Below are 25,116 nucleotides of genomic sequence, written 5' to 3' on the forward strand. Positions count from 1 at the left end.
GAACTGTCAAGTTGGTCAGACTCTGATTAGAGGGACTCTATAACATAGGATTTTTATAATATAATATTTGCACTTGTGTTTCACTTTCTTGGCTATTTGGTAATGTAAATTCATTTCGTTACAGCGTTTTGCTCACCAGGCGAGGCTTGATAATGTCCCGTGTCGCCATTGAATGAAGGGCACGACTCCGGGTGTGTCGGCATCAGGATTGTCACGGTTGAATCTGCGCGGAGTGGAGGGCTAGAGACGCAAGAAAGACTGAACAAGCCGGTGGGCGATCGAGCCTAAAAACAGTTACACGCAGCACATAATTCGATTGTCCCGATTTATAATATTAGCACTTTGTATTATATATTAGCACTTTACCCCAAACCCTTTACTGTACGGTGTACTTCTCAGAAATTGCGTATGCCAGATATAAATAATACGCATCATATGCTTAGGAAAAGGGAAAGCTAAGAAAAAAAGGGCAGAAAGGAGGCAGATGAAAGGAATCTATCATATATAACTTAGAGTTGTTGAAAGGAACTGGAAAATGAACGAAACATGTCCATTTTATACCGTTTCTAATGCGTTTCTATTTGCAATAGTTTTTAGGCATAGCTTGAATAGTATTTATCAGAAACTAATTATTGTTAGAACGGAAAGAAAGGAAGTGAGACTGATAGAGAGTGAAAGTGTGAGAGAGAGAGAGAGAGAGAGAGAGATAAAGAGAGAGTGTTTGTTGTACGGGCGTGTGTCGGTGAGGAAAGATTTATCGATGGAAAAGGATCAGGATTTGATCGATAAGAACTATCCCGAAAACGCTGCACAACTCGTCCTGTTTATACGAGTTATAGGAATCTTGTTGTATTGCGTACGTGCGAGTTTTAACGTGATTCGTTATGGTTAACGAGGAGGAAATGTATGCCGCGTCCAGTAAATTCGAAACAGAATGCGATTAAATATTAAATAATAAGGCGATGTCGACCGATTATTCCTTTTTTAATTATCGCGACGATTGTGATGATCGTCATCTCGGTGGTGATTTAAGGGGTAACAGTAGAGTTCCTACGAAGGAAGTACCGATGCTGATGCCCACAGTCTCGACGCCGACTACGGGCGGTAGCCGGAAGGAGGGACCACAAGAGCGAGCAGACTTGTTTGCGAACGGCGAGAAATCTTTTTTGGGGTGGCGCTTTTGTACGATGTCTTAATCTGCGGTTTTGTAATTTCCTTGTAATAAATTCACATACGAATTCACACGCAAACAAATGTGTTTTGTCGTCTACATCTTCGATTTAAAGCGGATGATCCGGCCGTGACGAGACCGTCGAATATATTTCTGCGGTTTCGGTACGCGAGAGCTCGATGAGGAAGCAAACGAAAGAAGTCGAATCTTTCGAAGAGCTTGCAACAGTCTTTTCCGATCTTAATAATATCGGGAAAAGAAAATTTATAAAATAAAATTTAGTCTTTCGTATAAAAGATTATTATTCGTTAAATCTTTTGATTTCAAAGCTGATGAATTTTTTCTGCCGACGAATACTTAATGCTCCGTGATTATCGGCTCTGGCTGTATCTATGCCCATATGTTACAGAAACGATATTTTTTATCTTGCGTGTGCTTTCGAGAAGGCTCGAATTCGTGTGTAAAACGTTTCGCGAATGCATGATACGTATGCCACTCTTTTCCAGCAACAGGAATTTGATTCTTGTGAACGCTCTCGCGCTCACGATTTTGTACTTTACGAGGAGGAAAATTGTAAGAATCACTAGTTTATCAGAAATATGCACAAGCGATATCGCGACATAATTTCTTGAGTTTCGAGTTTAGAAATGAATATCAATTGAATGTGACAGATTAAAAACACGTCACTTGTGTCAGTGATTTAGATAAGTCGTATTCGTAAATTTAGATAAAATTAAATGCACGTTAGAAACTTGAATCGTAAATCTTTCGTTATTCGAAAATCAGCGGCACGACCTTCCCCGTCAATTTTGTGTGGATCAACCGATTTTCTTTCTGTATTCTTAGTTAAGTCGCGTTATTTAATTTGCAGTGATAATGTTCGACGTATTTTTTCATAATAAGCAATTATTTTGTAATATGTATGTATGTATGTCATATGCATAATAATAATCGTATTATGTATGTAGTAGTGACGTTGGTGACTTCTTAGCGTTGTCGGGCACTCGATTCTTTTTCGATCGACGTCTTTTCAAAGTTTGCTATTACCCTTTGGTGAAACTTGAAATTTTAATTATGGGTGATTTATACACAAACGTTTTATGAAATAAAGGGTTTTGTAAATTCATACTTACGACGACGTATTTAATTTCTATAAATATTTTGCACACAAAATTTGCGCGCGCGCGCAAAGCTATTTTTATTTTTTTTCTATATGCGAAACCATAAACGTAAAAAATTATATCTGAAATGACGGAAATTGAACTCCAGACAATTTCAGCGCTGTAAATAGAACAAAAAGATGAGATTAACCTATCCATCTCAATTATCCAAGATATTGAGATAATGTTGAAAGTGAGAGAATGCACCAAACGAACTTCTCTATATCGGACAATGAGTCGATTGACGAGGCGCACGACAGCAATGTAAAGGTCTTCGTGCGAATTCTACCGCTCGAGAGACCGTGCGATTCTTGTGCGAAGATCAGTACGGACGGTAAGGTGAGATCAATGTAAATCTCTTTTTCGTTAAACCGAGACATCTTGAGAAGAGTAGCAGAGAAGAAACATCTTGCTCTACGCTAGCGTTACAAAACTTACGCTTGAAATTTACTTTCTCGTTGCTATATTATTATTAGTTGAGATGTTTAGTGATTTATTTTAATATATTTCGTCAATTAATAACATTAATGTCGCTATTTAGACGATATACGTGAGATGCTTGCAAGATATGCGACGAGACGAACGGTCGACATGTCCCGTTTATTGGGCCTTCCGCGTTGATGGGATATTTCACGAGACGTCCCAGGATAAAGTGTATTGCACCGCTGCGAAAGATCTCGTAGAAAAGTACTGATTGATGTTTAAAGACATCAGCGATGGCAATATTCCATTCTGTGTCAGCGATATAATTAATTAACTTGAAATATTGTTACGATATTAGTAAATTAATTTGCACTAATTTAATGTTGCTAAATGTGTAGCAAAATTATTAAATTAATTTCTAAAAATACATTTAGCGTCTGCCACACATGGCGAATATTATATTGATGGTATATGCAGAAAATACAATAATAAGAATTTATTAAGTTAAACATTGACAGCAAAAGAGATGTAAATTTTTTTTTATTGTAATTGAAATATTTTATTTTCTTTATTAAGGATTAGCATGTTTTGCCAAGACGTATACAATTATATTAATTGATAACAATCATATTATAATTAATGATATGGTCGATATCGCTGATAAGATATGGATGTCACGTAACATCTATAAAAATAACAAAACATGTATAACATACGCAATAGGAAAATAATTTAAGAGTTTTAGACGGCGTAAATTGCGTACTGATCGGTTACGGGCAAACCGGATCCGGAAAGAGTTTCACGATCGGCGGTCTAAAAAATAATTGGGAAGTACGTATCTCGCATCATCTTATTCGGGCTTAATCGTTTAATCAATTATTTTGATCGCTTCACTCGTTGACTTAGCACATAGGAATAGTCCCGCGACTCTTATCCGACATGTTTACGGAGAAGGCGAATCGAAGAAAAATCAGCGACATACGCTATCGTTTAAGTTTCGTCGAGCTGAGAGGTAAAAGCGTAATTGATCTCCTCACTCGAAAACGAAGGACCTTTAACGTCAATGAGCGCGGTGTCTTTAAGGTACCGTGATATGGAAATTTTGTAATTCGTTTTTTTCCCCGCAGAAGCTTATTTACAAATAATATTTATTAAATCTTCGGATAGCATTCAATTTCACGTCGCAAAATAACGTTGAATTAAAAAATAGTTATTTTTACGATTTCTCTGAAATTATTATATTTATCTAGAGCGTCAAATCAGCTTTTTGCTAAAATAGTTACAATTTCAGAATGTAACTGTAGTGGATGCAGAAAATGTTGAGGAGACTCTGAGAAAAATACTCGAAGGAGAAGCCAGGAGATCGATTGTGAAAGGCACAATGTATCCAGTATCACATTTGGGTGCTGCTGTGATCACTATCCACGTTTCAAACGCGAGCCTGATAAAATCGCAAGCTGTCGTAGCGACAGCAAAAGTAATAATAAATTCGGTATCTTTAAGATAATTTTGAGATTACTATAATAGGAAGAACTTTTTGTACTTTTTTAAAATTAAGATATTAATACGTCTAGAATGTTATGTTTAAACATTTTAGATGGATATAAACATAATTAAATATAGAACCATTATTTGATATGTATAAATACAACTTTCAAATATATTTAAAATATTTGGAATAAAATATTCACGATAAATTTGACTAGATTTTCAAAAAAAATTGTCTCGATTGAGAGACACCTCGAAAGAAAAATTACGAGTTTGTTTTTACGGATCGATGTTAGATACATATCGTGGAGATGGCTGGAACTGGTACGGTGGGAAAATCGAGCTGCTGGAAAACAGCAGCCGACTTAGGTATGGCGAATTTAATGAAAATACAGCTGGAACAATATTTCCTGCATCTTAGGAAACCAAGTATGTGCACATACAGCGTTGTTCGCTCAAATAATTTGCTGAAGCTACTGAAAGACGATCTTACTGTCACATCCGTCATTCGGTAATCATATAATAAATATAAATCTGAAATTAAAATAGCACATATTTTCTCACTTTAATCTAGACTACATTTATCTTTTTTTCAAATAATAAATATAAACGCCACTTTTTAATATATACAATTAAAATTTCAATGTTTTCTATTAAATTTCTCACTTAATCTAAAATTACATATTTATAAAACATTTCGCTTGAGTAATTAAAAGCCAGATTTTTTATGCGTTAGTTTTGTATCTCACGTACGCATCACGAGGGAAGATCTCGACGTCACTTTGTCGACCATGCGACTGACCGCTAAAATCGCAAAACTGAAACCGATCAGGACAATGCGGCACATTCAGCCCCGGACAGAGCTGATCGTGCAACAGCTACGGGAACAAGTAAACGCATTGAAGAAAGAGCTGGAGTTGAACGATATGTTTTTACATCAGGAGGCATTGCCGAACATCTCGAAATCCAGGCTCGAGCAAATCAGTCGAGACGTCATGAACTTTCTGCAGGGTTTTATTTCGGAATTGACGCTCTTCAACGTTACCCAGGCACGAGTATTGGTGAACGTCGTCAAACAATTATACGACAAGTTTGTTTTCTTGATATTTTAATCAGATTTTTAATTCAAACTTGCGTGTTTTAATTAATTTTAACAATTATTTAAAATTAACTGTAGAATGTGTATTTCTTTGCAATTATTCCATGTATTTGTGACATTTAATATGATTCTTTCCATCGTATGTTTTTCGTAATTAGCAAACAATAAAAAGATATTAATATAATAAATCGTGACGCGCGGGTTAAAACTTTACGATAGAAGATTTTTCTCTGATTATTTTAGATTGCGCGCGAAAGAAATCGAAGCGGAAAAGTTGAAAGAAGCATACAACAACGTGATAACTATGCTGTCGCAATCAGATGCTGCTTTGACCTCATCGTCATTAATTTAACTATGTCATGTCTATGTCATTAATTTTATCGATGTAATTTGCAATCGTACCATGTCTATATACATTTTATTAATATTCTTTTCACTTTTACGCTGCTTCTTACTTATGTACTTGCTTATGTTAATACAGATGAGATTGAAGGTCAAATAAAATTATTTATTTATTTATACGTATTGCATTTTTAATCATTAGTATTATTATTTATTGAATTATAGCAGAATATTGCAGAGATTAAATAATGATTTGAAAATCGTTTACTAAAAAAGAATTTTAATATAAAAAATATCAACATCGGCAGAAAACCGATATGTAACTCATGTGTAAAAAAAGAACAGGGATTTTAAATAAATATTTTATCTGGCATTACGCGCACCAATCGTGGGAACAAATATGCAACTGATGTCGTTACAATATTTTAAACGAGATTGATAATTTCGAAGATATAGATTTCGGAAAATCGGTCTTCGGACGGACAAACTTTCGAATATTTCAAAAGAAAGAAAGCATTGCTGTTACTTTCCTCAGTCGCGAGTGTCGCCTATTACGATTTTCGAGCGGGTAGGTAAACACACAGCTTAAGTACAGACAAACATTTGTGATCGATCAGGACGACCGCGACCCGACGATTCCTGAAGCGATCAATCCGTCGTCGTCGCTGTCACGATCGTCTCGTTCCAAAGGTTCCTGCTTGATAGCCTGTGTGTGCATCCTCGATCACTATTTCACATTTCTTTACATCTCAGAAGCACTCATGTGTCGCGTGTGTTGTTATATGTACCTGCGTTATGAGGCGAAAATATCGATTGTACAATCGCACCGAATTTATTATCTTCTGGAAAGGTTTGTTCTCTACCGCCGTGCTCGTTCGATGTTTACACTGTCTCGATCAAATCAACCTTGTACAAATTTATTCTAGATTTATAATTTGAAATATTCTAACGTAAATTAATTGGTTATATAATGTAAAAGACATTTACAGAATCATGATTATATTATATAAATTTTATTTTCATAAACAAGAACTGCCAGATTTAATTTAATTAACATTTAATTACATTTAAGAGCATTTCAATTTCGTCGATCTTTGAGAGAGAAACGTGCAATTTTTTCAGTATATTTTATACAAATCGCATATGCTAGATATACCATAACGTGACATATATATTTTATTCAAGGATTTTGACGCTCTTAGAAATGGAAGTGTATCGAGCTGATAAAATTATAAAGAATAATAAGCGTAAAATTATAAAGAACAAGAAGCGTTGCGTAAGTATCATTACAAACAGCAATATGACAAGTAATAAAAAATTTAAAAATGTCTGCAAACATTTATAATAATTTTTTTATGTTATCCGGATTAGTTACTCTACCAAGCGAAGGACGTTGCAGATTTTCTAAACGAAGGCCAGATTTATCTGGATATGGCGAGTATTTTGCATGAACGCAATCAGAATATATCCACAATGTTTGCGATTATGTTAAAAGCTATGGATATTTACTCAAAGGTGAGATAACACCTCCCTCTCTCCTTCGTGTAAAAAAATAGAAAATTTAAAAGACAAAATCCTGAAAGCTATTGCCATATCTGTGTGAATCGTGAATTTATAATTTTTAAATTTGGATGACTTCTAATACGCTAAATTTCTCTTCAATATATTGCAACTGCAATATGTTTTTGAACACTTCCACTCTCCAATGGTATTTCACAAATGGTATTGCATGCCTTTAAGAAGTATAACTCTAATCCGTGTATTTTGCATGAATAAGTAAACACTATTGTACAAATAATTATTCTCTGGCGAAGCTACAGTTGTGAATACTCGAGTTGTTGGTCGAATATCATCGAGAATTTTCTTCGTCCAATAGTTACAATGGTATTTTATATCGCATTGTGTAGCTGAAGGTGCACCTACGATGGAGCGACATTGAATCTGAGGATTGGCTGACCGATGAGGAATTGAGCAGCGAGGAGGAAGATTCTGATGACAACGACGACGTACTATTTGTCGACGGGTTTGAGGAGGAGATGTTAGAATTCGACGAGCAATTTGACATTACTAAGACTTGCCTTTGTTGTCTCAGCGAGATATACTATCGCGAGTTCTTGCTGGCGAACATTGAATCGCTGATTACGCGAATCAAGAGCTTGTGCGTCGCGTTCACCGGGAGCAACTCGGCATTGTACGTCATGTTGCATCTAACGCTGAGGGATTATTGCGAGAGGGTGAGATTGTTTTTGCACGGTAACACGAGGCTCGCAGAATCGCGGCGGGAGAGATTACCGCGAGGTGACTGTCGCAAGTACGATCTCCTGGAGCAATTGCTGGAACGTGTTAGAAAGGTACATTCCCTAATCTACGAGTTGTTACGAGTTGTCTGAATTAAGCGAAATTAAGTTAAATTCAGTTATGATTGACTGAGAAATAACTTATTGGCTGCTTCTTTAATATAATTGGTTCTTGCAATGCCTTTGGTTCTTCTCCGGATCTAATTGTAGAAATTAATCGTAATAAAGTATCATTGAGCTCTCACTGAGCTGCTTTTTCCGCTGAACGCAGCCATTCTGATTTCCTCACCATCGCCGCGAGTAGAACCGCTGATTTTTAATAAAATAACTTCTCATCGACGCGTTTTTTTTCAAATTGATTTGTTTAATTTATTCTTAGAAAGAACTTCTCTTAGAAACGACTGTTTTTCTGATAAATGCGAATATTTGAATATCTAAAGTTACTAAATGTGAATGTAATTTGGTGTTTGCAGCTTTTTAATGTGTATTTTCTTCTTATGTCTATACTAGGAGCAGGAACATGTTGCAAGGTACGCAGACATAAAAGAAAATGGAAAATTCAACAATTAATGGCATTATTTATTATATAATATTTCGTAAAAATAAGAGAAAATATAAGATTTATAAAAATATAAGATTTATGGAATATATACGTAGCGCTAAATTATATTTATAATATTGTTTCATATTTATTATAATGTCGTTTATATTTATTATAATGTTTTTTGTAATACATGATTTTTATATAAGCATAAAAATATATTTGTTAATTAATTTCCCATAATTTAACTTCCAATATTAACTATTCATTGTTGGGCTTACGCCGTTTTTACTTCCAATACTTTTATTTATAAGGCGAATCTATTGTCGAACCATATTTATTGCCCGACATTTGAAATCGTGCGTTTCGCACAAACAGACGGAGACGAGTCTTTCTCGCCGAATATCTCTTACTATGACCTTCGGATAGCTAAACATCAAGTGATGAAGTTTAAATATACGTAAATATGTATGTTAGGTTTCAGATCGCGCTTTAAACGACACACAAGAAGATTATTAACTTCGTCGCGCTGTCACGATCGTTTAAACCCTGGTCTCTTTGAAAAGTCTGTTGTACATTTTGACACGTGTATACATTCGTACGAACAGTTGGCTATTTCGCGTTTCTTCGGCTCAAGAAAGGGCATGAAATCATGGTTCAAGTTTTATGCTCGCGGCTGAACCCAGCGATCGAGGTTGAACGATCGCGCAGACTTTATGCCGATCTGAAAAGGTTTGTGATTACTATTCAATATTGAAACTTGCTTGTCGCTGCAGTAAATAAATCGCCTGAATTTATTTGGGTTAGGTCTTAATATAATTCGCAACAATATTTTATATGTAATTAATGAAAATATCGGTTGTTTGTTTTATTCAAGCATATTGACGATTCTAGAGATGGAACAATCTCAGGATGACAGAACTGAGAAAAATAAAAATCTTCATGTGAGTATCATTGCAAATAGCAATATAATAAATAGTAGTCTGTGGTATATTCAATTACGTTTAACAGTGCGCATTTTGCGTTAGTTGCCAGACAAAATAAATTTTGACCGTTTTCGACGTGAGGGTACATTATATCTGAGGATGGTAAATAACTTGATCAATTGGGCCAGGCCAAATAGCTCTAAGAACGTGATTTTGCGAAAGATTTTGAACGATCTCGGAAGGGTGAGTCATCAGAATTCAAAATTGTTTACAGCCTCTACGGAAGATGAACGGTTTAGAAAAAGAGAAAAATTGTAAAAAATTATCACTCTCTAAAATTACACATTTGTAAGCACGAAAATTATATTTGAAATATTTTTTTTTGAAACTTGAAAAAGTATATATAACTGCATTTCTGTATATTGATTTTGTGAATTTATAATTAATATAATTATAGTTACAATTAGTTTCCAATGCTATTTTAATAGCAATATTAATTAGAAAAATACTACAGCTGTAATCTTTCTCTTTCCGGAAACCAAAAGCTATTGTACGAATAGTATGCCTTAAAAATTACGGTTGCAATATTTTTTGCAATACATGGTGATATACCACTTTCTTTCCTTCCTTGAACACTTAAATACTTGGCGATATTTAAATTAATATAGCGCTTTGTTTTATCCCTTGCACAGGTACAATTTCAGTATAAAAGGATGTTACGTATGCGTAAGATACTTCTTGACGGAACAGTAAATAACGGCATTCGGGAAGATATCATTTTTTCTATGGAAAATGACGTGATTCAAGAGACGGACGAACTCAGAACCGACACGACTGCAGACGTGTACGACGTAGATGAGGACGAAGTAATTCACTTTTACGATTGGCAAAGTAAGAAAAAGATACGCAAAGCTTTGCTGAGGATAATCAACCCGCTAGTCGAAAAAATTTACCATGTATTCAACAACAGGTATTCGACATTGTATTCCATAGTGAAAAAGTATTGCAGGAGAGCGACGCATTTTTTGCGCAGCAATAGGAGAATGCTGAAATCGAGCAAGCTTCGTCGAAGACAAGGGCAGAATTCGTGTTGCAAATATCATTTCTTACAGCAATTAATTGTCAGCTGTCATCGTATTCTATCGTCAAATCAAGGACTAATAACATCTTGAGAAACAATTATATATTTATATAAGTGTAACGGATTTATTTGGATTTATTCGCATGCGTTAGTACTACTTATTTTCGTTAAAGCGACAACTCTTTTAAATATTTTTGTTTAAATTACTTTGTACAATTTATTATCAATTTTATAGAGAAGTAATTTTTGTGCACAACATACATGTAAATGTAAATAAATAACGGAATAAGATATTGTGCGTACGAATGCAACATAATTTTGCGTCGTACTTATCGATATATTATATCTTTGACATGTACTAAATTTTTGTATCTTTTACTACTTCCCCACCCCCCTCCCCAAAAAAGAAGACACAATAAAAAATATTCCCAAAAATATTCTACTGAAAATAAAAGGGTTTAAAAATTAATGTTTCTTCGCGTCGCTCGAGAATAAGTATCCATCAAGGTCGTCAAACAGCATCATTGCCTGCTACAGATGGCGCAATTTCTGAATAATGCAATTAATGGTTCCAAAGAGTACCAAAATTTCAAAAAGCACATATACTGTTCCGTGTTATCTGCAGTCTTACGTAACATTAAAAAGTATTTAACGTTCATCGTATCTCATGAGCGACAGTATCTTTCCGCAGTTCGAATAGGCTCAAACGAGGCTTCGCGTTCACCATCCGTCGTCACGATGGCAAACGAATCCGGCTGTTCTGACAACGTAGAGAATTACGTTCCGCAACAATTGACCAGTGAGGATAAAGAATATGCAGCGGCATGTTTGAACGAGACCGACGAGACTAGAGAGAACGCCATCGTGGAGATCAGACGTTGGATCGAAGACGAATTGTGCATACGAATCGGTAAAATGACACTGGCAAAATGACGGCACCGCGGCGGTAAAATGACAGCGGTCTTATACGGGCGAGTTGAAACACTAATCGGTGAAATTTAAATTACGGCTTACTCTATTTACGCAGCAATTACTTTCAATGGACATGACGTTACATGATGTTTATCTCGTTGATTAATCCTTGATTGTGTAATAAAAAAAAAAACGAAAAATAGAGTATCAAATATTGTATATGACTTTTAACGAAAAGAAAATTGAAAATGATCTGAAAGGTTTGACACATAGTAATAAATAATAAAAAATAGTAACTAGATTGAAGATTTATATGACAAATCATCGCTCATCGCTCAATTCATTATCGCTATTATATTTTCTAATTATATTTTCTAAGCCAAGTGGAATTTTTGTTTAAACTTTTTATTAATCAAAAAAGGAAGGTGTGTATATACATTTAGATATAAGAAATGTGTTCTTAAAATTATAGCACTGCTTTAGTTGTAGTATTTTATTTGAAGGGAATCTTTAATCTGTACACAGATGACTTTCTTATCCTGCGATTTCTGAGAGTATGCAAGTTTAATCTTGAGAAAACTAAAGTCAGGATACGAAACTATTATAAGCAGCGATCCCATTTACCAGAATGGTACAGGAATAGAGATCCGTTCCAATCGGAACTGCAGGAAATGATTGATATGGGGTAACGAACATTATTTCGGAGTATACCGGGTGTCTGAGACCACCCCTTTTCTTTCAAAAACTAAGCATTTTAGAGAAAAACGTTACAGACAAAAATTGTATGGTTTTGAGGGGAACATAAGATGGTGTCATTGATTTGACCTTGGGTGGCATTGTTAAGGACAGGTCAAGGACACTTTCAGTTTCTTAAATGGAACTCCCTATTTTTTATTGCATATTCTTATAGCTTATGTCGAGAGCTTTCCAAAACACTATAATTAAGTATTTTTTCATTAAGTACTTTTCGAGTTATAAGGCTTGAAAATTACATTATTGTGACATAATATTTTGTTAAGTATTTATAATTCAAATTTCTTACTTTTTATTTTTGCAAACAATACGAATCAATTAATGTAAAAAAACAAAATTTTCTTACAGAAAAATTTGTTGTGTAAGAGCGTAGTGTGGCACAGTAGATAGCGCACTAATCTACAAAGCTGAAGAACAATTTTAATACCATTTATAATGAGTGTAATTCTTGTACCGTTGTTAAGAACAATGTCTAAAATACCTGGAATAAACTATTGCGCGCTGTGTAATTTCTGTAGGCATTCATATTCAAGCATTAAGTTTCATTCTTACAGAATGTCTATTCACTAAGTACATATTGAATTACTTTCGACAAAGACTTAAATTTAGTGTATACCATGAAAGAAGCGTACCGATTTTTTATTGCGTGATTGATAGTTATTGAAAAAGCACCCCGAATCGTGAGAGGCAAGGGGACTCACGCAAATCAAGCACCCCGAATCGTGAGAAGCTAAGAAAATAATGAATATGCAATAAACAGTTACACAACAAGTTTTTCTTTAAGAAAATTGTGTTTTCTTTACATTAATTGATTCGTATTGTTTGCAAAAATAAAAAGTAAGGAATTTGAATTGTAAATACTTAACAAAATATTATGTCACAATACTGTAACTTTCAAGCCTTATAACTCGAAAAGTACTTAATGAAAAAATACTTAATTATAGTGTTTTGGAAAGCTCTCGACATAAGCTATAAGAATATGTAATAAAAAATAGGGGGTTCCATTTAAGAAACTGAAGATGTCCTTGACCTGTCCTTAACGATGTCACTCAAGGTCAAATCAATGACACCATATTATGTTCCCCTCAAAACCATACAATTTTTGTCTGGAACGTTTTTCTCTAAGATGCTTAGTTTTTGAAAGAAAAGGGGTGGGTGGGTGGTCTCAGACACCCGGTATATTCATAGAATTTTGTTTTTCTTAAATCTGCTTTGTTTATTTCGGATAAATAGCAGAACAGTAGAACACTTCACAAATGGCAACTTCAATTTTAATATAATAACTTGTGTAAAATTAGAGATAAATTTTTGATAACTTCTTTTTGTTTATATTATATTCTAAGAAAAACAATTTATAAAAAAAATTTGGAAATAATAGATGCATTATTAAAATTAAAATAAATTTTGATTTTTTTGAAGGATTCTGAAATATTTTATTCATTTTTAGAATATGTTTGCCTCTGCGGAAGCCAGATAGTCAAGGAAGATTGGTAATTATGATGCGCGGCACTTTGCACGATCCGAGAAGACACCAAATGTCGGATATAGTTAAGGTAAAGTATTGAAATAATATAATGCTCGAACGATTTATGGCCAATTGTCGTCATGATGAAGTATTTCTAATTATCAATCATTATTTCTTCTATGGGCGATCTTTTTAGATGTCTACGATAGCGATAGAAGTGGCAATGAAATTCTATCCCGCAGCATCAGTGTACGGTTGCGCATTGTTAATAGACGTGGCCAATCCAACTATACGACACATTCTTCAATTCCGACCCTATATATTAATGAATATAGTCCACACGTGGCAAAGCTGTTATCCTATGAGATACCAGAAGATTAAAATATTCAATGCCCCGGCATTTTTTGATGTTATTGCGAGGATTCTCAAGTCTTTCATGACCGAAAAGATAAAAAACAGATTTCACATATATTCACATACGCTTGACTGTTTCGAAGATATTCCCGCTGAGATTTTGCCCGTCGAATATGGCGGCACTGGTGATACAATGCAGGAATTAACAGGTAATTATAATAAATTAAAGGAAATAAATGTGGCGCTCTTAGTGGACGATAAAAATGTTATCAAACAAGTATTGTCGAGAAGAAGAGATAAATTTTTTTTAATTCAGTTAAGACGAGCAATCGCGCGCGTGTAGATGATAATCGTTAAATGCCAAGAGTTTATCGTAATCTAAAAAAAAAAAATATATATATATATATATATATATATATATATATATATATATAAAGCACTTGTCTATATTCGCATAATCATTAATATTCTATGTATGCAATATAACACTTATTTTTTCAGAATTTTGGAAGAAATACATTGAAGAAAATTGCAGTTGGCTTAAGCATGATGATGAGAATGGCAAAATCGAATAACATTTCGGTGCAGTAGCTTTAAAATCAAAAGAAAATATTTGTTCTTTGCGCACACTTCAATGCATTTGTTATCGAACTAATTATACATCGTGATTATTAATTTATCGTTAATATGATACTAGAAATCATATGAATTTTAAAGCGCAATGCCTGTCAGTTTTCTTTATTATTAGTTGCTCGTTGCGAATCAAAATGCGCTTCTAATTTGCATAGTATGTATATAATATCGAACGCGTATCACGCGCTTACTATCGTTATACGACGGTAAAGTCACTGAAATGACGGCATCATGTTATTAATAAAGATGAAATGTTACTCGTTGCAGAAACAAATTAATTTTTTTATGCGACAAGCATTAAAGTATCGCGTTCGATTTCTTTATAAGGAAAATTTCACCGCTGATTTTTATAAAGATCTAATAATAGTACAATATGTACGATATAATTTTGTAGCACATTTGGTTTTATTTTATCAAATAAAGGTGTTTATACCAGGCTATACGTAAATTTTCTTTTCACCGCAGAAAGTAAATTGTTCTTCTTCTCTTTCGTTACGCAAGCGATCCTTGCCGTTAGCGTGATGCCAGAAGAGCGGATGTGTTCGAAGGTTCGAAGGTTCGAAAAGGTTTAACTATAAACATCAGGTTTCTTAATTTATTTATTTTATATGTGCAACTAGAAAGCAATGATATAACTATAAACCTTTAATACAATTTCAGCACATATGCATTTCACTTAAGAGATTAAAAGCGTAATATAAAGAATATAGAATGTAACATTTCTTCGCGACTTATTCTCTCGAGGATAAGTACCAAGTATCCATTAGAATCATCACCGCGTCTCTACTTCGTACATAATGCGATAGCGTTGATTCATAGCTGAAATGATATCATAACATCTATATATATCTAGAAAGAGCACGCATTCATCGTGTGACTGGTGATCATTTTTTGTTGATTGTGCGCGGGGCAGAGTATCTCTGCGGCTCGCAGACGTAAATTATCCTCCAGAGCGAACGAAGCATTTCGTGGTATTACAATGGCAAATGCAAGTGACCACGACGACAGTGCAGAGTGTTACGCTCGGCAAAAGCTGGCCAGCGCGGATAAGTTATATGCAACGACATATTTGCACGAGACTGATGAGACTAGAGCGAACGCCCCCGCGGAAATTAAACGCTGGATCAAGGAGAAGGAAGACTTACATGCACAAATCGGTAAAACGGACAACGATCCCACGTGAAATATCGCGTTGAAATTCAATTATAGTTCATTAATTCTGAAGATAAAAAGAAGTCACCTTCAATCCGCGGAAATGTGACGTGACATCTGATATATATTCACTTAAAAAGAAATGAAAAATGATGTAACAAGTGGCGTTTTTGTTAGCAAAAAAAGAAGTGGCAGTAAACGTGTCAATAAATAATAGTAAATAGTTACTGAATATAAATTTTTTATAATAAAGTGCGTTCTCGCAATTATTGTATTTTGCTATTTTTTAATCAAGATGTTTTTCACTTATATAGCGATCGTTTATATCTTCAATTAGTCAAAGGAGCAAGAAAGAATATCTACATTTAGAATACAGAAATGTGCATAATATATCTAATATTGTATTTTGGTACGCAAGCAAAATAAAATTAGATTCAGTTTTATGTTTCGAGGAAAATAAATTATTTCTCTCTTTCTTTCATTGCACAGAGAGATACTTGAAAGTATAATGCACGAGAGCGGATGTATGAAATTAAGCTTCTAATTAAAATTCGTTGTATTCCGAAATTAGAAAAATAAGAAAAGAAAGTCGTATTACTCGTTTTGCAACTAGAACTCATTTTTATTTACGTCATTTTAACTCTTTAACTAGAAATTAGACATACATTTTAACTTATTAATCTTATATCCTTAGTTTATAAGTATAACAATATAATTATAATTTTTTAATATAAGTTTATCTTACATGAATTCTATTCATATTTTTTAGAAGATCTAATGCGTGTTACGTTGCAATGGATTTAGAAATTAAAATTCTTTACGGTTATTTAGATAGTTAAATCGTATCGATTTAATTACGGAGAGGAAGGGGCCATTGTTCCAACAATAAACTGTATTTGTATTACAAGTCCGACAGTGATCAGCGCGCAGTTTAATAAGTTGGAATATACATGTACATACATTTATATTATTTGAAATTTATATTAAGCTATCAATGATCTCTCTAAGCTCGGACCAAAAATGGGATTTATTCTAATTTGTATATCATAAAACGGTCTTATTTTTCTTATTTAGAAATTAACGTATTTTCGCGCCGCTCGGGAATAAGTAGAAAGTATTTATCAAGTGTCTATCAAAGTCATCAAACATCAAACCCAAACCAAATCATGGTCGGCTGTAGATGGCGCAATCTCTGATTGTCGCAGTCGACTCAATAATTCCAAAGTTCACGTACTCTGTGTACAGCGCAAAGTTGTTCTGTGTTTTTTGTCGTGTTACATAATTACACATTACATTTGCCATTTGCCATTTGCCATTTCTTATTTTACACGTGACAGTGCATCTACGTAATTTGCAGATACGGGTCTCTCTTCGGTGGACGAGGCTTCGCGTTTATCAACTCTTACTAACATCGCGATCATGGCGAGCACTTGTAGCGATAACGCTGTGCCTCATGTTTCACAAGAGCTGACTGAAGAGGATAAAAGATATGCAGCGGCAAATTTGAACGAGACCGATGAAACGAGAGAGAACGCTGTCGCGGAGATCAAACGCTGGATCGAGGACGAACTGCGCATACGAATCGGTAAAAATGACATCAGCGATCCTACGGGCGTGTTAAAATTCAATTACGGCTCGTTACTTCGGCAGTACAATTCATTCATCTTTAATTGACGTTGACATGACATTACGCGCCGATTCACGTCAGATGTTTAGCTTTTTGAATTTATTCTTGACCGTGTAAAAAAAAAAAAGAAAAACGAAAAATAATGTAACAAATTGTGTCTGACTTATAATGAACAGAAAATCGAAAATAATCTGAAAGTTTTGGCAAATAATAATAAATGATGAAAAATAGTAACTCGATAAAAGACCTACATGACAAAGTGCGTTATCGCACTATTGCATTTTGCCATTTTGTAAGCCAAAATGTTTTTTAAAACTTTATTTAAATTTTCTATTAATTAAAAATCCCCATCTTATCCCGTGTGGGACGCATTTATAAAATATAATTTATAATACCTGATTTAGCACTGTTTCAATTATAGCCTTTTAATTAAAAGGACTCTTTAATGTGTACACAGATGACTTTCTTATCCTGCGATTTTTGAGAGTATGCAAGTTTAATCTTGAGAAAACTAAGATCAGGATTCGAAACTATTACAAGCATCGATCCAATTTACCAGAATGGTATAGGAATAGAGATCCGTTTCAACCGGAACTGCAGGAAATGATTGATATGGGGTAACGAACATTATTTCGGAGTATATATTCATAGAATTTTGTTTTTCTTAAATATCTGCTTTGTCTATTTCGGATAAATAGCAGAACACTTCACAAATGTCAACTTCAATTTTAATATAACAACTTGTGTAAAATTAGAGATAAATTTTTGGTAACTTCTCTTTGTTTATATCATATTCTAAGAAGAACAATTTATAAAAAGAAATTTGGAAATATTAGCTGCATTATTAAAATTAAAAGGATTCTGAAATATTTTATTTATTTTTAGAATATGTTTGCCCTTGCGGAAGCCAGATAGTCAAGGAAGATTGGTAATTATGATGCGCGGTACTCTGCATGATCCGAGAAGACACCAAATGTCGGACATACTTAAGGTAAAATATTGAAATAATATAATGCTCGAACGATTTATGGCCAATTGTCGTCGCGATGAAGTATTTCTAATTATCAATCATTATTTCTTCATGGATATTTTTAGATGTGTATGATAGCGACAGAAGTGGCAATGAAGTACTATCCCGCAGCATCAGTGTACGGTTGCGCATTGTTAATAGACGTGGCCAATCCAACTATACGACACATTCTTCAATTCCGACCCTCTCTATTAATGAATATAGTCCACACGTGGCAAAGCTGCTATCCTATGAGATTCCAGAAAATCAACATATTCAATGCCCCGGCATTTTTCGATGTTATTGCAAGAATTCTCAAATCTTTCATGACCGAAAAGATAAGGAATAGATTTCACGTCTATTCACATACGCTTGACTTCGAAGATATTCCCGCTGAGATTTTGCCCGTCGAATATGGCGGCACTGGTGATACAATGCAGGAATTAACAGGTAATTATAATAAATTAAAGGAAATAAATGTGGCGCTCTTAGTGGACGATAAAAATGTTATCAAACAAGTATTGTCGAGAAGAAGAGATAAATTTTTTTAAATTCAGTTAAGACGAGCAATCGCGCGCGTGTATAGGTGATAATCGTTAAATGCCAAGTTTATCGCAATCTAAAATATATATACAAAGCACTTGTCTAGATTAGCATAATCATTAAATTCCATGTATATACAATATAACATTTATTTTTGCAGAATTTTGGAAGAAATACATTGAAGAAAATTGCAGTTGGCTTAACCATGATGATGAGAATGGCAGAATCGAATAACATTTCGGAGCAGTAGCTTCAAAATCGACAGAAAATGTTCGTTCTTACCGTATAATCGGATGCATTTATTATCGCATCGAATATACATTGTGATTATTAATGTTGATAAATCGCAAAAATAACACAAAGGTCTGTCAATTTTATTTATCATAAGTTGCATATCAAAATACGCCTTCAGAAATACATGTTCCGCATTTACACTATTGTTACGATAGCTAAATCAGTGCGACGGTATCATGTATTTCATTTCCATACCAGAGACTGGTAAGTACGCTGCGTAGTGTAAAATATTTAGCAATTAAACTATTTTCATTTTTTGTTTGCAGCATCTTTTAGAGGATAGATAGTAACTATTGCATATATAAATTTGTCACATCGGGTTTTAGAATCCGTTATTTACTGCAGCTAATACGATTACTACTGTGATTTATCACAAAAATAGTAACAAATATATCTCATATCAAGAGTATGGTATTGATTTCGTTTATCGCTAATAGCGCAATGCACATTACAATACGCCTCCGTTATAGAGAAATAAGTTCCGCGTTTATTATCACAAATCAGTGAAATCACCTGTACCTCCTACATATTTTCCATTTATTATTGTCAAGATAGCGAAGTTACTGTAATAACTGCATCAACTATTAATAAGAAACGTTATTTGTTGCAAGTACAGGTTTATCTCTTTATGCGATACGTATTGTGGGATTATATGCGATTTCTTCTTTCAGGATTCACGGAGAGATCAATCGGGGATTTTCTTAAAGACTAATAATGTTCGATTTTATAGCACATACCAAATAAAAGTGATTTATGAGACTAGGTATACTTTATTTTGTCCTTCACTGAAGAAGGTAAATCGTTCTCTTGCTGCTTCGTCACGCTAATGATCCTTGCCGTTATATAGCATGATATAGAAGAGCTGATGTACGAAAGTACAATTTGTAAAAATTTTCTATATTTTTGAATTATGTGAATAAGAAGAGAAATTCGTTCTATTCTCCTGTAACTTACAAATTATCTATTTAAATCATACTATCACTTTAACTATAAACATCAGATATCTATATATTTACTTATGTTATACATGCAACTTGAAAGTAATGATATAATTATATATAATCTTTTAATATAATTTTAGCTCATACCCATTCCATTTAATAGATTAAAAGCGTACTATAATGTAAAGAATTTAGAAATTAATAATGCTTCTTTGTGGCTCATTCTCTCGAGAATAAGTGCCAAATATCTGTAAGTTCACCACACTGCTATTCTTTGTAGATGGCGCAATTTTTAATTTATTGCTGAAATAACAACAAATTTTATAACAATTATACGAACGTGCACACGTTGTTCACTGTGTTGACTGCTGATTAATGTTTATCGCATGATTTAAATTATGGTTTGTCATTAATCGTGCGCGTGTCAGAGCATTTCCACGACTCGCAGACGCGAGATCTTCCGCAGCGGATAAAGCTTAATTCTCGCGGTGTTACGATGGCGAACGTGGGTGGCCACAACGACAGTGTACAGGGTTTAACTTGGAAAAAGCTGATCAACGACGACAAGTTATATGCAGCGACATGTTTGAACGAGACCGACAAGACTAGAGAGCATTCTATCGCGGAGATCAGACGTTGGGTCGAGGTGAACGACGACTTGCGACGAATCGCTAAATACGATAGCGGTCCCACGTGTGATGCGTTGAAATATCGCTATATATTGAAATTTAGTTATAGTTTATTAATTCTGTAGTAACAAAGCGAAATCCACGTTGATGTAATGTTCATCTCGATTACTCGCAAGTCATATGCGTTCGCGTAAATATCACGGTGCGTCTCGCTCCGCGCGTACTTGGTGCGAGACACTACCGTGTCTCTTGACACTTATTTATTTTAATCGCATAATAGGGAGAAAAAAGTAATTTAACTTTTGTTAGCAAAATGAAGAGAGAGAGAGAGAGAGAGAGAGAGAGAGAGAGAGGGAGAGGGAGAGAGAAAGAGTGATATGAGAGTGTCAAGAAATAATAATAGATAATGATAAATATTAATGACTTAATAGAAATTTTTTATAATGAAGTCTGCTCTCGCAATATTACATTCACTATTCTTTAAATCAAGTAGTTTTTTGTGTGATCAGCGATCATTTATATCTTCGTTTATATCATTAATTAATAAACAAAAAAAGGATATCTATAGATTTAGAATACAGAAATGTGCGTAATATAATATATATCGGTACGCAAGGTTTTGAAGGTGTAGAATATTTATTCAAGCAGAATACAATTAAATTCAGTTTTATAATACACGTCATCAAGAGTGGTTTATGACAATACATATAATTTGACTTTTTGACATGCCAAGTTAAACGCTGAATACTTCAATACTTTTTGTGATCTGATGATCGTCCTGGAAGATTTCCTTTCTCTTTTTTGTTATAATTTCTATAAGTGCTGGTTATTTTTAATTGAGAAACACGATAGAACGATGTGGTGCAAAGCAAATAGATCTATCTATTTAGTTGTTTATTGATAAATTGTGAATCGGGTAGATATAGGACCTATATTAAACAATCGGCAAAGTGTTAAGACGTGTATAAATATTAATCGTTGATCGAGTGATCTCTTAAATTCAAAACGTAAACTATTTTCTTGTAAGCATATTTAGTGATGTACCTATGCGCGCGCATATGCACGTGTGTGTGTGTGTCTGTGTGTGTGTGTGTGTGTGTGTGTGTGGCTGAATATAACTAAATTTAAATTCAACTAAAGAGGCAAAAGATATCAAATAATTTCTCTTTGGACAATAACATAATAAAATAGATTTGTTAATATTTTTTTATAAAGAAATATTAAAAATTTATTTCTTTGAAACATATGCCACTCGTATCTATTTTGCACACGTTTATAATACCTAATTTGTAATATCTAATGATATTATCAGCACTGCTTCAATTGTAACTTTTTAGTTGAAAGGAATTTTTAATCTGTACACAGATAATTTTCTTATTCTGCGATTTTTGAGAGTTTGCAAATTTAATCTTGAGAAAACCAAGATCAGGATTCAAAACCATTATAAGCAACGATTCGACTTACCAGAATGGTACATGAATACTGATATTACTGATCCACTTCGGCCAGAACTGCAAGAGCTGCTTGATTTGGGGTAACGACCACTCTTTCGGAGTATAAGAGTTTATTGGAGTTAGCAGTTTCGTGAGATTTTGTAGTGAATTTTTTACGTAACATAGCTCGGCATATAATAAAGCGTTTGTTTTTATATAATTAAAAAAAATTCTACTTCCGCTATTATTATTTTGCAAGCAACGCATTGCGGATTATCCGATTATGGCTGGATTCGGGGAGCGCGCTATTAGCGCTATTTGCTTATTCTATCCTTGTTTTACACCTAATGAGCGATAAAGATAGAATAATGCAATAGCGCTAATAGCGCGCTCGCCAAACGCAGCCTATATCGTAATTGAGTGAAATTTCAGAGTTGAATCTGATGGGGGATGTAACTGACGCAGTGGGTTTACATATGCAACTAACGGCTTATTTTAAACAGATTACAGAACTTGCGACGCTCGAACAGTATATGTATCTCGTGTGGCGACTCACTCGAGACTGACTATGTGACAAGGTTACAGGCGTCAACAGCCTACGAATACGTGTCGATATATCGCGCTACTGGCTCGATAGTAGTTACTTCGCATCTCTAACAGAACCTAGTTTTATAAATTTTCGCGCCTTAATAATTATTATTATCGCTGATTTCTTCTGTAACAATTGCGATATTAATTTAAAATTCGAAGTATAGGCTCCAATGGAAATCCTGCACGATTTTAAAAAATTGCCAAAAAAATATTGATAAAAAATTCATGATTAAGCAAATTTTGTTGTTTGTCTAGCGGTGAATTTATAGTTCGGCGCGTGGTAGACAAACATGAGAGTTAAAAAAATATGATATCGTATCTTGATAATGCAAATTGTGTATAAAATATTTATCTGTATAATTTAAAAGAAAACGATGACCACCTGAAGAAGTAATATATAAAAAACTTCTTATAGTTTTTTATTCTTTTAAAATCAAAATTTATTAAATAAATATAGAAAACGAGCTAACTAAGAACCAGGCGTGGTAAATAATGCGCAAAAGTGTCAAGCTTATGTTTTTTCAGAATAGACTTTTATATTATCTTAAAGTATGTACTTTTACCTACCGCGTGCAATACCTAACTTTGTGAATATCTCAAACGTGTCGGCCATGACGCTGTTTGAAGTAAAAAAATGCCATCGGGGCACGTTGTCACGAATTTGATGGGAATCTATTGCGAATCTTCGGATGACGATAACGAGTAAAAATATTTTATGTTTAATCACCGACATAATTATAAAAAAAAATGTGTATCAACAAGTTGCGCATTCGAGTGGAATTCTTGTATTTAGATTAAGACGAAAACTTCGTGCTTTTTGTACTTTTTTGAAATAAAATAAATGTTTCTGTGAAGAATTTTACTTTTTTACATTGCAGCGCACTATAATATATTGATATTTACGTTGAATACAGTTTGGATAACATTTTGCATGCAATTACATTTGATGTGACAACGTGCCCCGGTCACGGGGCACGTTGTCACAAGCGACCTGTCGTTATGTATCGTTATGTAACAACTGTAGAGTAACAATCACACAAAATTCGATACTGTCCAATTGAAGCTGAGGGTTCACTCGAAATTTTGGCATATCAAAGTACTCTTAAATATTGAATGTAAAAAATACAAAAAATATTGAACCAAATGTGTGACAACGTGCCCCGGTCTACCCTAGATCGTAAAATATTTTTATTTTACTCCTATCTATCTTGGATACATAGCAGAACACGTCACAAATTGCAACTTTAATTTCAAATTATTTACACTTTTACAGATAACTTTGAGTTAACTTTCGTTTTTCATTTCTGTTATGTTTTAGTAAAAATATTTTATTTAAGACTCTCAGAGATTACTAGATGCGCATCGCTATCAAAGTAAAAGCTACATATTCATTCAGTTCTTCAAGAAATTTGAAATACTTTGTTCACGTTTAGTATACTTTGAAAAATAATTGTTGTGCAACTACTTTTAAAAAATAAAACCCAAGTGATATCTTTGTGTTCCTATTCAAGGGTCTTCCTATTCCAACTCAAGTGGTAATAGCTTCTTAATTCTCTTTAACAAATTTTTAACATTATAAAGAATCATTTTAATTACAAAGAATTAAAGAAGTAACAGTACAAAATAAAAATATTTAATTAAAATAAAATAAAAAAATTTTTCTTGTAAAAAAACTTGGCGCTGCTTTTTTACTCCTGTCGCATTCTTCCCTAAATATTATGTTTATTGTTTTCTTATTTAATCAAAAATCTTACAATTAGTACTAATGTTTAAATTTTGAAGTCTAGCAGCGCCAAGTTTTTTTACAAGAAAAATTAAAAAAAATCACTATTATGACTCGAAGCGCTACGACCAATATTTAAAAAGTTACAGCTCTTCAAAGTGCCACACTTCGAAATTTTTCTAAGTCCCGAGGGGTAAATGTTTTAGGGAACTCTATAACTCATCGACATCTTTCCGAATCTACCATAAAAAATTAATTTAAAAAAAATGGAGAAATTTTTCGTTCCACTTTGTCATCGATTTTTGGGGTTATTCGAACGGAACTCTTTCTAAAACTTATAGGGAACTCTAGAACTCATCGAAATCTATCCGAAACTACCATAAAAAATTCATTTTGTCAAAAATGGGGGGCGCCGTGAAGTTAGCCCTCCCATTTTTTAAATGGTGTTTTTGTCACTTTAAATGACGGAACTCTTTCTAAAACCTATAGAGAACTCTAGAAATCTTGGGCATCCAGAACTTTAATAAAT

At 33.8% G+C, this 25,116-nt stretch overlaps 7 protein-coding genes across 9 annotated transcripts in view; 6 read left to right on the plus strand and 1 right to left on the minus strand.

Moving 5' to 3' along the window:
* Bnip3 (BCL2 interacting protein 3) overlaps window positions 1–2,299 on the plus strand; it is a 30,300-nt gene extending 28,001 nt beyond the window's left edge. For both annotated transcript variants that reach the window (XM_071771468.1, XM_071771470.1), the window contains exon 6: window positions 125–2,299. In XM_071771468.1, the coding sequence (XP_071627569.1) occupies window positions 125–176 (52 nt within the window). In that variant the 3' untranslated portion in view covers window positions 177–2,299. The remainder of the gene's footprint in view (window positions 1–124) is intronic.
* Window positions 1–25,116, minus strand: part of Paip2 (polyA-binding protein interacting protein 2) — an 87,817-nt gene that overhangs the window by 31,632 nt on the left and 31,069 nt on the right. The gene's annotated exons all lie outside the window — the stretch shown is intronic.
* On the plus strand, window positions 2,533–4,779 carry LOC139808154 (kinesin-like protein KIF9). The gene is made up of 5 exons (XM_071769814.1): window positions 2,533–2,670; window positions 3,478–3,585; window positions 3,661–3,837; window positions 4,046–4,231; window positions 4,539–4,779. The coding sequence occupies exons 1-5, from the start codon at window positions 2,533–2,535 to the stop codon at window positions 4,755–4,757; spliced, it is 828 nt and encodes a 275-aa protein (XP_071625915.1). The 3' UTR covers window positions 4,758–4,779.
* On the plus strand, window positions 5,034–5,704 carry LOC139808936 (uncharacterized). Its single transcript, XM_071771476.1, has 2 exons — window positions 5,034–5,332; window positions 5,585–5,704. The coding sequence occupies exons 1-2, from the start codon at window positions 5,034–5,036 to the stop codon at window positions 5,691–5,693; spliced, it is 408 nt and encodes a 135-aa protein (XP_071627577.1). The 3' UTR covers window positions 5,694–5,704.
* On the plus strand, window positions 6,293–10,861 carry LOC139808155 (uncharacterized). The gene is made up of 9 exons (XM_071769815.1): window positions 6,293–6,533; window positions 6,869–6,959; window positions 7,055–7,198; window positions 7,591–8,034; window positions 8,491–8,541; window positions 9,105–9,253; window positions 9,399–9,465; window positions 9,550–9,690; window positions 10,140–10,861. The coding sequence occupies exons 1-9, from the start codon at window positions 6,445–6,447 to the stop codon at window positions 10,617–10,619; spliced, it is 1,656 nt and encodes a 551-aa protein (XP_071625916.1). The 5' UTR covers window positions 6,293–6,444; the 3' UTR covers window positions 10,620–10,861.
* On the plus strand, window positions 10,997–15,210 carry LOC139808923 (retinol-binding protein pinta-like). Its single transcript, XM_071771448.1, has 5 exons — window positions 10,997–11,438; window positions 11,966–12,125; window positions 13,641–13,746; window positions 13,855–14,221; window positions 14,514–15,210. The coding sequence occupies exons 1-5, from the start codon at window positions 11,066–11,068 to the stop codon at window positions 14,585–14,587; spliced, it is 1,080 nt and encodes a 359-aa protein (XP_071627549.1). The 5' UTR covers window positions 10,997–11,065; the 3' UTR covers window positions 14,588–15,210.
* On the plus strand, window positions 15,559–20,029 carry LOC139808919 (retinol-binding protein pinta-like). 2 transcript variants are annotated; one of them, XR_011730974.1, is made up of 7 exons: window positions 15,559–15,802; window positions 17,155–17,382; window positions 17,882–18,041; window positions 18,310–18,415; window positions 18,520–18,883; window positions 19,137–19,339; window positions 19,942–20,029. XR_011730974.1 is itself a non-coding variant. In XM_071771444.1 (6 exons), exons 1-6 carry the CDS (start codon window positions 15,625–15,627, stop codon window positions 19,208–19,210), a joined length of 1,110 nt encoding a protein of 369 aa, XP_071627545.1. In that variant the 5' UTR covers window positions 15,559–15,624; the 3' UTR covers window positions 19,211–20,029. The 2 variants fall into 2 exon arrangements, 1 of the variants encoding a protein (XP_071627545.1); XM_071771444.1 differs by having other exon boundaries at window positions 19,137–20,029.

The sequence above is a fragment of the Temnothorax longispinosus genome, chromosome 2, assembly GCF_030848805.1.
Source record: "Temnothorax longispinosus isolate EJ_2023e chromosome 2, Tlon_JGU_v1, whole genome shotgun sequence".
NCBI classification, from domain to species: domain Eukaryota; kingdom Metazoa; phylum Arthropoda; class Insecta; order Hymenoptera; family Formicidae; genus Temnothorax; species Temnothorax longispinosus.